At 38.1% G+C, this 13368-nt stretch overlaps 1 protein-coding gene across 1 annotated transcript in view; it reads right to left on the bottom strand.

Moving 5' to 3' along the window:
• Nucleotides 1-397: 397 nt before the first annotated feature.
• LOC112105901 (glutamate receptor ionotropic, kainate 1) overlaps nucleotides 398-13368 on the bottom strand; it is a 218572-nt gene continuing 205601 nt past the window's right edge. Inside the window, exons 14-15 of the mRNA XM_029911584.1 lie at nucleotides 11766-12016; nucleotides 398-782 (exon numbers count right to left, since the gene is read on the bottom strand). Coding sequence (XP_029767444.1) covers nucleotides 627-782; nucleotides 11766-12016 — 407 coding nt within the window. The 3' untranslated portion in view covers nucleotides 398-626. The remainder of the gene's footprint in view (nucleotides 783-11765; nucleotides 12017-13368) is intronic.

Below are 13368 nucleotides of genomic sequence, written 5' to 3'. Positions count from 1 at the left end.
ATCTTTTCTTAAAGCCCCTACCCTTAAGAAAAGACAGAGAATCTCAGCTTTCATTTAAAGAAAGTTCCTAGCCCTCCTGGTTGCAGAGAAAAGCTTGAAAAAGTGATCCTTAAGAAGTCAACAACAGGAAGGCAAATAAAAAGAACCTATCATTTTCAAGCCACTTAGTTTTGTAGAGCCTGACTCATGATTTTTAGATGCTTGTGATTGGCAGTACTGCAATTTTTATAAAAAGAACATAAGATTACATTATGATGACTAAGAAAGTGACAGGAAAAATGTAGGACATTCAGATTATTGGAAAAAAACAACCCTGTATCTTTATTTATTTAGAAAGCACATACAGCAATGTATGGGGAGGGAACAGAGATGCAAAACAGGTCAGCATACAAATTCCTTTCAAAAGATATGGTGAGACGCTTTTCCAATTAGTTATATATCAGTCTATGTGAGCATTTAAACTGCTATACCTTCCCTAGATAAAAAGAAACCCCACACAATTTCTGAAGAACAAGTTAAATGTCTATTTTCAGAAATTCCTTCATAGTCAATTTTGTAGGCAGCAAAGTTTTTTGTTTTGTTTTTTATTCCTGATGTTTCCCAAGAGGGTTTTTTTTTGTTTTTGTTTAAGCCATGGTTTCTTTCCTCAGTGTCCGCCTCTGATGACAAGTAAGGATACTTGTGAACGATGATCTCCCTTTAGTTCTTGACCTTTTCTTTAACTTCTTCTGATGCTTGAGTGAAATCCCGAGCTCCTCCATTATAGCATTAAAAGAAAGACACTAGAGAAATGTGGAAAAAGTGTTTAACATTCAATGAACATAAATTTCAAACTTAAATTCTGCAAAACTTAGGGTTTAGGTTTCTATAAACACAGGCTTTAAGGCTTGATTCATGGACTTCATGAGTTCTGGGAGTCTCTTCATTGAATTAAACAGTCTGTGGAGTAGGGCCATATTGCACAGTGGATGGGATTTTCAAAAGCTCTGGGCACTGACTCAATCCTGCTCCCTTTGAAAATTAATTTAACATTTATTGCAATGGAAGCAGAGTTAGGCCACTGCTATGCGGTTTTGAAAATCCTACCTAAACACATTTATGCCTTCCATGGTGCCTTCAGATTATGAAACTTACCTTTCCTCGGAAAACCGTACTCACGTTAGTCTTGAAACACATAGTGCTAAAGAGAACAAATACAACTTCTTTTGACGATTATTTGATTTCTCCTCCCCCACCCATGAAATTAATGAATCTATAAATAAAACATTTTCCAATGCTCTTTCTACAGAGAAATAGAGGAAAAACACTTTTAAAACGTGTGTCCAGGAAAGGAGAAATTACATTAGAGTGAAATAGTTGGAAAATTGCAAAATGGTTTAGAAAGTGGAATGCCATTTGGCTACAGGATTCATGAAGATGTGTTGGGGGGTGGGGTAAATAACATAAAACTGACTGCTAAAATAACACCATGTGGTATGAAAATGTATATAGCTTCAAATGGAAAGAGTTGTGATGTACAACTAATATATAGATTTTTTAAAAAAACAGGTGATAAGTGTGATTAAAATGTACTTTTTTTGACCACCTCACCAGTACCCAGCCCACTAGTCCATCCCTTATTTTTAACATTCCAAACCCCTCTGAGGAGTTTTAAGAGATGCTTTTTTAAACAGCCCATAGAAATGTTTCCTATATCCCAAACATGGATTTTCCCCTAAAATTACACTGCTGGAAGATGGGCTCTATTCAGTCCTTGACCAGTAACAAGTCAATTCTAATATGTCAAAGCCCTGCAGAGCTAAATATGAAATATTTATTCTAGGGGAAAGAGCGAAATCCAAGCTTTCCTACCAGCTTCGAGTTCCCAAGAAAGACTTTAAAATGTGAAGTATGGCATTATGTTTAGGGCTGTCAATTAATCGCAGTTAACTCACGTGATTAATCACAATTTTAATCACACTGTTAAACAATAGAATACTAATTGAAATCTATTAAATATTTTTGAATGTTTTTCTACATTTTCAAATATATTGATTTCAATTACAACACAGAATGCAAAGTGTACAGTGCTCACTTTATATTTTTATTACAAATATTTGCACTGTAAAAAAGATAAAATAAAAGAAATAGTATTTAACAAAAATATTTAATAAATTTGGTATTCTATTATTGGTTAACAGTGTGATTAAAACTGTGATTAGTCGCGATTAATTTTTTTAATAGTTTGACAGCCCTATTTATGTTAGATGTTAACTCAGGCAGAAAAGTGATTTACCAAGGCTGCAGAGGGAATCCTTGTCAGAGCAGAGATTAGAACTCAGGAATTCTAGACTTCCAGTACCATGTCTGGTCTACTATTAACCATGCCCTCCTTTATCTGAGTAGTGCCTGGCGCTGATTCTGCAAGCTGGTGTGCACACAGCTCCAGTCAGAGATTGGGGCATTACTATGAGTGCTTCTTCAGTGTACATGCATATATTGTACGTACTCCATACAATGTGGTATATACTGTGGTGTACCTAGTGAGAGTTTATTTGAGCAATATGTTGCACACAGACCTAGTATAACCCTAGATTATTTAATATACACTTTCTTTGAGAGGCTTCATTTTTGTTCATCTTATGAAACACTGAATGCCTTAAGTATATAATAATTAAATGGTTATTAACTCATGACTGACTTAAAATGTAATTGATATGGGCAAGAAAAACATACTGCTTTCTTCAAATTATTTTCTAGTAGATCAGCCCTTGGTAATAGTCAGGACTTCACTGGTGTAATTATCATTTTAAATAGAGCTTTTGGCCACACAATTTAGGAATTTCTGGTGCTAACCATTAGTTTGAACCAGTGATATTTGATAGATCTCTGGGCCCTCTGGCAGCAGTTGCTGAAGCAGGTGTCATCCTGCTGTTGAAGTTGCTTTTAAATTGCATGAGCAAAGCCTTTTCAGAGAATGTCACCATTGATTTCTGCAGCTGATAAAAATTATATGCACCAACCCTGTGGCTCTAATGCGTGGTTACTCCCTCTAGATTACTTTAATTGTAATTGGATTTTTTAAAAAAATCCAGATTTTTAGAATGAGCCAAGAATTCCATGGTGATTGAGCAAGGGAATATATGAATCGCTAGACTATCTACTTTTTATATAACTGTAATGCAGCGTCTGATACTAATCATTGTTCGTTGTGTGTGTTATAGATGTGGATTTCTGCAAGATGTGCATAGGGATAACTCCTATAGTTGGAACAATATCTTCTACTGGCATGTTAATGTTTACATCTAGGTTTTCCCCAAACTTATTCAGTTTATCCAGATCATACTGTACTCATTACATTGTTTATCATTTGATATCAAGAAACTTAATCCCACGAAGAACATGTCATATTTATGCAGAGATGTTTGACACATCATTGATAGGTTGGTACTTGAAGTCTTAACATTTAAATACCTGTTGAATAAACTACATGGAGCTGTTCTAGCTCCTAAAAAGCTTTAAATGGCCCTCAGTCTGTTCTACTTGTAAACTTTCTTTTTATTTTTAGTAACGATTGATGCTGTTTATCCAAGTCTGTGTGTGTTTAGATCTTGTATTTCAGAAGTAAACTTCTGCCATCTTGCTCATTATTAAACATTTTACTTTATCACTAGTTTCAAGAGTTATTGGTTTAAAGGTCTGTTGCTGGTCTTGGTTTTAAATTTGGCTTTATCTATAAATAGTCTATCATATTTACAAGAAGTATATATTGGGGCCCTGGCTTAATCCCAAATGTCTTTGTCCCGCAGAAAATATCCGCAGCCATACAAGCAATTCAGCATGTAGATTTGGGCTGACCCATTCAGAAGAGAGGTTAATCAGCCAAAAGCAAACACACACTGGAATCTGCTGTTATATACAAGGCACAACTTGGGAAAGGGGAAGGAGGAAAGCTTATATGACAACTTCCTGACTCCTACACACCACAGCTCTCAATGCTGTATCTATTGGAAACACACGAGTTGTTGTAGCCCTAGGGTTGGATTTAAATCTATGTCTTGGGAGAATTAACCAGCTACAAAAGTTTGTTTTGGTTTAACAGAGTCCTATAATAATGAAGTGAACGTAAAAATAAGACTGGGAACCTGGACTGATCCTTTTAAGGGAATATTGACAAGGTTTGTAGGCTCCAACTTTGATCTATGGCATATCTGTGTCTGTCTGCAAAGTCCTGCCACCTTTTAGAAAACAGAGTGGAGGAGATGGTGGGTCTCTACAAATAGTTTTAAAAGGCCTTGAGATGAGCGACTCTGTACTGCTTCTCCTTCCTCCCTTCCCATTTCCATGCACTTTAGGATGTTCTGAAGTGCAACTGGAGAAGGTTCCTTAAATTATTTACTAGAACACTGAAAGTTCATCAGAAGAACGTCATACAAAATCCCCTATGGGCCCCATGAAACATACCCCAAAGTACTGTTTATCTTCAAACGTGTACATAGATCACACTTCACTGCTTCTAAAGTGACCTAGGCCCAGTAACAACATGAAGCACTTACAATTGCTCTCTTTCTAGTTTGTGTCATGCAAAGTGGAGATGAGGAAGCAGGACAGATGTTCAAAAATCAGAATTGCCCTGAACTTTTCAGATGAGGAGACAAACTTGCATCAGCACTACAGAGCAACTGTAAGCCAAGCCAGCGTGCATGTGACAGAAGAAAACATGGCGGTAAGGAAACGCATTCCATTATCAAGCTGCTAAAGGATCTTTATGAAAAAGTAATGTATATGAAATATCATATCATTCTTTTAAAAGGGCATTGTGAAGTTAAAATTACATTTAAAATCACCTTCTGGGTTTTACCTCTTCTTGAGGTATTCAAACTGAAATTTTTTAAGAGCTTTAAAAATTGTTCTAATACTGTCAATTCCTTAGCGTTAGTTGAGGGTGAACATTGAAGACAGACCCGTAAATTTCATTTTTGCTTATAGTGTGCTTCACTTGCTGGTTCTGTTGGGATGCTGCAGTATTTGGCTTGCAAACACTGCATGGGAACGTTATTCCTTTAAAATATATTGGTTGAGGCCTAATTAAACCAGGGAATTGGTCTCTTAACTGTATAATGGGCATAGCAGCAGATCCATCACCTGTTCAGGTCTTCCAAATCTTTCTTCCGCTCCCATCTCAAAACAGTGAAAATGCTGTTAGACTTTGGGGTAGCTACCTAATTGGACAGGGATTTTTAAAAAAATGTAATAGAGACTAGATTGAGGAAAACAGGGAACTGTAATTCTTGACTCAATATGCCACACATGAATCTTTGAAGCCTGTGGTTTCAATTTATTCAGAAGACTTTATACTGAACTTCATAAATACCTAAGAAGAAATACCTTAATCTAGAGGTGCTGTGTCACACTTGAGAATTATGAAAATTCTTCACTGATGAGACAAATTTATCCTGGCAGAATATATGACAAGAATCCAGCTCAGAGTTTAGTAACAGAGAAAGAAGAGCAGAATCAGGATTTCCCTTCTGTGAGCCACAGTAGCCATGTTTTTATAGTTACACATAGATGAAACAGTGGCATATGCTTAATATTGGGGGTGGGGGAGTACTTTGCCATGTGTCTAATATGCTGGAGGAAAATGTTTCAAAGTAGTTCTTTCTTGTGAAAATATCACTGCTGTAGTGAATTCAAAGTCTGCTTGAGTACTCCGCCACTAAGAGCTAATTATACAAATTAGACCAGCAGGCAAGCTATTCTAAACTGTGCATCAGATTTTTAGAAAGCATAGTTCTGCACTGAAAGTGACTATAAAAATGGGCATTTCATGTTTGTTTTCCCAATTTTCAGTTGGTAAGAAAAAAGATGGTTTCTCTGATTGCCAGCCCCACAAACCAATTGAAGGCTAGTGGGATAACTGAGAGTAAAATCTGACCTGCATATCTTTCAGAACTAGTGTAAATGCATGAGAAGGACTGAGCGCCTATTGATTTTTGAAGCAGAGGGTCAAGTTGCAGAGCTAGCAGTTTGGGGAAAAATCCTTCTTGAAAATTTGACGTAGATGTTACTGAGAAATGATAAAATGCTATTTGTATGCAGTCTCTTCTCAGAGTAGAATTAAACTTCAGAGATGTGAAGGGTTTTATTAAGTATTTCTGTAATCATTACCAGTTCCACACCTTTCTGGTTTGTACCACACTTGCTCAGAGTGCACAGATTTGTTTATATAACTCACAAAACATTAAGCATGTGTAGAGTCTAAGGCCTGGTCTACACTAACACCCCAATTCGATCTAAGGTACGCAACTTCAGCTACGTGAATAACGTAGCTGAAGTCGACATACCTTAGTTCGAATTTACCGCGGTTCAGACGCGGTCCACACGCGGCAGGCAGGCTCCCCCGTCGACTCCGCGGTACTCCTCTCGCTGAGGTGGAGTACCGCAGTCGACGGCGAGCACTTCCTGGTTCGAATTATCGCGTCCAGACCAGACGCGATAAATCGAACCCGGAAGTTCGATTGTCAGCCGTCGAACTACCGCGGTAGTGTAGACAAGCCCTAAGTCATGCATGAAAGGACTCTAAATGTCTCCTGATGCTTACTAATGATTTTAGAGACTGATGCCTGCATATTTTCAAGTTGCCTTTTAGATAATTATATTTATAATCTGAAACAAGCGACCTGTTCCTCATAATGATAAGCACGTTAACCATGTTATAGAAAAGTGTAATTGCAGCGCATTTTGAAGCCTTTGCAGAATATGTTCATAAGGGCATGGTAAATAATATGTAAAATATAATTATCTAGTTAAGCAAGGATAGTCTTTGGACATAGTCCTCTTAACACAAAAAGTATTAAATAAAGATAACACTTCCAGTTTGATGCGCTACAGCATTCGTTTTTAAAATATGTAAAAAAATGGTCATGGTGCCTAGAACCCCCAGTCATAGACCAGGCCCCGTTGTGCTAGGCATTGTGCAAACACAGAAAGAAAAGATGGCCGCTGCCCCAAAGACCTTACAATCTGTGTGGACAAAACATTTAAGAATTTGATCATCAGTTGGTTCAGTTTGTTGATCTGCCACAGACTTCCTGTGTGACCTCAGATAACCCATTTAATCCCTCTAGGCCTTAGCTTTCCATCTGTAAATGGAGATGGTGATGGTTTTTGTCTTCCCACTCTTAGTCCTTTTTTTGATGTAGAATACAAGCTGTTTAGGCCAGGGAGTCTCTCTAAGTGAATGCACAAGGGAGCCCTGAACTCTAGTCACCAACATAATACAAATAAATATAACCATTTAGGATCAAGTCCTTTGGCTTTGATAAGTGCAATGACTAAAATTACTAAATGCCCTTAACTTCCATTAACCTCAATAGGAGTTCAGAGTGCATAGCTCCTCTCTGGAGGCACTGAGCACCTGGCAGGATCGGGTACCTTCGCTACAAATGTACCTTCTATTAGAGCTCAAGTGATTGTCCCATTTTTCACATGAACAGATGCTGGTATAATTTTTGAACGGCAAGTTTTTTAACACATCTTTGTGGTTAGATATGAAATTCCATTTAAAAACAAGATAATTGTTTCATGATTGTCCCCAGAGGCAAGCTAAATCTACTATGCTGTTTGGCACAGTAAGACAAGAAGTAAGGAGCATTGTTCTTAAGACTGGCTCTTTTTTTCTATAGTCTTTCTCAAAGATGTGACGGTGTTCATCTAAAAACTGAACAAAACAAAGGCACTCCACACTGAATGTCCATCCAAAGTTCAATGGAGGTTAAGGGACTGGTGAATGGGAAACTGAGGGGGACAATGTTTAGGATAATAAGCATAGTAGTCATTGTCCTTCTCTGAGAGCTCAGAGGAGCTGGATTTGATTGGCATTAAAGTTCTTTTCCCACTGGGGAAATCACATGCTTAAATGCTTTGTTGAATTGGGACTAGAGTGCCTAATTCTCTCACTGCGATTAGATCTTGGTTTGTAAGCACACAAATTTTGCCAAGACTTATGGATCAAAGCTCTGGGGGCCTTAGCCAACAAATTTTGTTACAAGGTGAAGTATTAACTATTGTGAGTAATTCCATCATAACCAGGATAACTTCTTCCAGGATCTTGAGTGGGACAGACACAAACTGACATGCTTCCATTGTAAAGAGTACTTTCTTGGTCATAAAAACACAAATGTTTTTTAAGATCAATAGAAGAACCAGGGAAACCACTAAGATTATTAAAAGGGTAAATAAAATTGGCCAATAGACAATAATGCAAAATGGAAACAAAATGAGCAAAACTCCTGTCACTGTATATAGAAGACCATGTTTTCTTGTCTCAGTATTCAGGTCAGATAGAAAGCAGATAGAAGAAATCAGAACAGGGCTGAGTTGGAGTGTGTTAAGGGAGACTAGAGCATCTGGAGCACTTCACCTACTTAGTGTGAAGAAGTCAATCAGCAAGAAGTGTTTAATTGCAATAGAGCTCAGACATGGTCCATCAAAAAAAGGGGATCATTAACTTGCTACATCTTGTATTGCAAGGGTAAACTGCAGTGTACAAAGCAACCATACCAATAGATAAAAAAACTCAAGTACCCACAGCAGACAAAGATGACCAATACAAATGAATTCTAATGGTCAGGACACTGTACCAAAGAGACAGATGGGAGTGATGTGTGGGAGATGAAATAAGTGAAATTACAGGATCAGCTGGGGTATAATCAGATCTGGATAAAAAGTAACTGGGCTTATTTAGAATAAAGGGCAGTTTATCATGGTTTATGACGTTATTCTGATCCCAGATTTATATAAATATATATCTAAAACTACAGTCACAATAGTATTTCAGCATAGCTATTCAGACCAACTTCCTACACACAACTTTGTAGTAACTTGTATATTTATTATGCAAAACAAATGCCAAGGGTTTACAATTCAACACGATTTGATATCCTGATTGGTGCTTATATCATGAAAGAATCCTCTGTCTTATAATAAGTACAGTATGTCTGATCCTCCTTTCAGTTACACAGATGAACATCAAAATTAAATCTATGCTATTCCACTGATGTAAAACTAGTGTATACAAGAAGAAAACTAGGTGTTCTATGAGGATGTATTCACGGAATAGTTTTCTTTTTAATGTTAATGGTTATCAGCTTAAAACCTAAGTGTGATTTTATGGTACAATTGTACAAGCTGCTTGGAGGTGGTGTATAATGAATTTTAAATGGATGAATTAAAATTAATTAAATATTTGACATTGGGAACAAAGTGCTGTCAGCTAATAATCACTGACTCTTTGCCATGAACGGGCCTTTCAGAGAGTTAATGGAATCCTGCAGATTGTTGATTTGTGAGGTTTCTAAATAACTGCATGGACTTCTTGCTAAATGCTCTGCAGAGACTAAAGAGTGAGTTCCTGCAAATCATACTTTCAGCAAATGGCAATGCAAGGGAAAGATGGAAAGAAGGTAAATACATTTTTCTCACCTGAAAATGCTGAACTACCCAAAGGAATGACAAGAGGCTTATTCTCTATAGAGAGATATAGAGACTAACACTTTTTTTAAATCTATTTTTTATTCTATGATATGCACCTAACTGCTCAGATTCTCAGGACCCTGGAGATCCATCTGCTACAGTAGCCAGGCTTTAAGGCTATTAATATGTGAGGCAATATTTTGATCACTGTCATGTACACTCTTTAAGATGAATGCTTTCCATTGGACACACCTTTTTCCTTTACTGATTATACAGTGTGAATTGAGGGCTGTGTTCGAATCCCTCGCTCCTCTCGGATTAATTTGCCACAGTCTAACTCCGTAGATAAGGTGGTTCCAGAGGTGGAGTTGGATGGATGGGTTTGCTTACATTGTAGTCCATAAAAGAAACAAAAGGCCTTGCATGCAGGAAAAAAATGGAGAAAAAATAAATAAGTGAAATAACAAAAAATATGAAAATGAGACCTCTAAATTAAAAATACTATTATGGAAACAGAAAAAGTCACATATTATATGCAATTTATAGTCATAATGAAACTCTCTGTATTCTTCTTTTTATACAGTCATTTCCCACAGATTCTGTGATAGTAATATGTGATATCGCCACTTTACTCTAATGCAGCTGAAGATTTTCATTATGATGAGACAAGCTACCGTCTATTGCATGTTGCTGTGATATAGTAGCAGGATTTTCACATAAACTGAACTTGTCACATCAGATTCACACTGGTACTCACCCAAATTATAAAGAAGTGAATTAATAGTCTTCTTGGGATACAATTTTTGGCCTATTAATTATGATTCCAGAAATATTGTCCTACACACTTATCCCATTATCATTTTTCCTACAAACTTTAATCAACTGCATTACCTTTGCTTTTTTATACAAAAAGGATAGAAATAGAATAATGGATAAAACCTATCTGAGTCAAGAGCTGGAGAAACCCTCTTTTCATTGTATGTTTTTGAAACTGGTAATTGAGATTTTAAAACTTATAAGAAATTAACAATATATACAAAGTACATCAGTTCTCTTGGATTTATGCCTAAAATACCAAATGTTTGGCTTACTAAAGCCTTGATCCTGCAAATCGCTCCACATAGGTAGACCTCTGTGTCCATGTGCAGCGCCATTGACTTTAGTGCAGGTCTGCTCAGGTGCAGGGATCTGCCTGCATGGAGCAGTTTAGAGTATTTTAGGCCTCGATCCTGCAATAAGCCTATCCCTGTACCATGATGGCCAAACTAATGGATGCCACTAACACTGTTATTGGCTCTAACTGATCCACTGGATGCACCTAAGCGCCATACAGACAAATAAAGCCATGGTGCCTGCCTCCAATCTGATCCCAAGCCAAGTCCCATAGAAGGGAAATGGGGGGCTGAGCAGGCCCTGGGGATCCACCTACAAAGATGAGATGGCAGAATCGGGGTCTCAGTAGAGAAGTGACAAGGGAAGACATAGGGACAAAGTAGGGATTACTGAGGACAGTAACTGTACTGTAGCTGGAGAATGGCAATGGTAATTTTGTCTTTCTAAAGAGACCCTGTAGAGCAGAACAAATTATTTAGTATTTGTTGCAGGATCTGGGGTGTGCTTAGTAGTACTGCTCTTCATCTCGCTTTGTTCTTAAACATATTTAGTGTGTGCGAGGTTCTATAATGAAAACAGAACAGTATTTCCTCAAACATTGCAAAATCCATGTATTGGTTTCCATCCATTATTTTCTTGGGTTTTTATATTGTTCATTACCCTTCAGTTGAGTTACTCCACGGATCACTTTTAAGCTAGATCCTACTGTTCTGTGGCTCCCATCTTTCTATCAAGGCTCCCCACTTTATGGCCTGCCCTTCCCTGTGGAACATGCAGACACCTGGCTTTGAAGGAATGCTTTAGAGTGAGAGAGAACTGCATTGGTGGAGACAGACCAGTAGATTGCTGCCATTACCAAAGGGATGATACTGAAGCTATAGAGAGAGCTGCAGTTTTCTGTTTTTATTCCTTTGCAAATCCATTTGTTTGAAGTGTTATGACCAAGCAACAACTGTTCGAGAAATTAACTACGCTTGAAATTTCTGCACAGTCATACTAAATAACGCTAATTGGATTGAGTGAGGTACTTCCCTCTTCTCATTTAATAAATTTATGTGGCTTTAGTGCCAGAAATGCATGGCAAAGATTCAATAACACAAGAGCCTGAATAGACTCTTAATGGTACAGCCTCCTATGCCGTGGCAACCCCAGCCCTAAAAAACAAACCAGAAACGAGTTGGCAATAGACAACTCACCTGTTCAATATCGCTGTTTTTCCTGGATTTATATATAAATTCTCCAATGGCTACAAACACTGAAAGAACAAGTCCGGCAGCAAGCACTATAAAGATGCCCCCAATATTCTCAACCCCCAGAGCACTGGCCTCTTTGCTGTCCTCCTCAGGGCACCCATTGCCCCGCCACCACTTTTCTTTCATCATGTGCAGTTTCCCCTCCTCTTGTAGCTGGAGAATGGCAATGGTAATTTTGTCTCTATAAGGAGACCCTGTAGAGCAAGAACAAACCATTTAGTATTTGTTGCAGGGCTGGGGTGGGGGGATGTGCATTTGAGACAAAAGTGCACCCTTATAACAATGCAAATTATTCCTGATAGAGTATAACCAAAACAGTTCTGTGCATGACTGCTCATGTTTAGATTTCTCTCTCATTCTTATAGATGGATAGCATTAGCTAGTGAAATTTGCATTGTTGACTGACAAAGAGAGGGATCTTTAAGTCTAGCTATTCATTTGGGAATGCATTGGGATTTCTGTGGATGCCTACAATGGACTTTGGCTAAACCACTGCATTGCAGCAGATTTTCCCCTAAATTCCTTTCTGTGTCTGAGTATTTCACATTCTCCTAGACTCTCTACTTTTACATCTATTCAGTTTACTTCAAATTTTTTTTGTACCACTGCATTTAAAACTCAGCACAATCTAAGAAAACACACAGTGAGTTAAATAAGTTCTGGCCTCAGTTATACCTTTGCGTCCTTATTTATCACAATTGAGCTGGATGGTTATGAGAGCTGAAGCTGGCCTTGTATTTTCTTTGCATTCTGCAAAGTTTTGCCAACATATAGGTGCAGATAGTAAAGTACTTGAGGCCTTTCTTTCTGTTATTTATTGCTTTCCCTCCACTGACATTCTACTGGTAACAACACACCAATGCATGCTATACTGTCAGAGTGGATGAGTATGCACGATGCCTGGCAAGCAGAACAAAGTCGCAGTGGAGCAATTAAGCTTAATAGACTAGCAGGAGCTAGCAGTGTGGACAGGACTAATTAGCAGCAAGCACAAAATTCCCCAGTCTGGACTTTCAACTGTGAGAAGCTTTGTCTCCTAGGCTGGTCTACGCTACAGCTTATGTTGACCTAACTATGGAAATGTCTACACATACATTTCACTCCTCCGACGTAACTGCCCTGCTATGCCAACTTCATAACTCCATCTCCCTGAGTGGCATAGAGTCGAGGTTGATGTAATTAGCTTGGCGCAGTGTCAGTGCAGACACTGCATTGCTTATGTCGACTGTTGCTGGCTTTCAGGAGCCTTCCCACGCTGACAGTACAATTGATACAAATGCTCCTGGTGAGGGGGGACACCACCGACACAAAGAGCAAAGTGTAGACACACACAAGCGATGTAATTACTGTGGTGGCTGTGTGCCAACGTACGCTAGGTCAACTTAATTTTGTAGTGTAGATATGGCCTTATAGTTAGAGATTGGAAGAACTCCAATGTGGTCAATCACTTATTTGTGTGACTAGTCATCGTACCTACTAGCTTAGCAATTAGCAAGACAGCTGTCTAAGTAATGATTCCACAATTGTAATTTTAGCTGCAGACTAA

The sequence above is a fragment of the Terrapene carolina genome, unplaced genomic scaffold (genome assembly GCF_002925995.2).
Source record: "Terrapene carolina triunguis isolate 2854851 unplaced genomic scaffold, T_m_triunguis-2.0 Scaffold31, whole genome shotgun sequence".
NCBI lineage: Eukaryota > Metazoa > Chordata > Testudines > Emydidae > Terrapene > Terrapene triunguis.
This window is presented reverse-complemented; position numbering and strand designations above follow the sequence as displayed.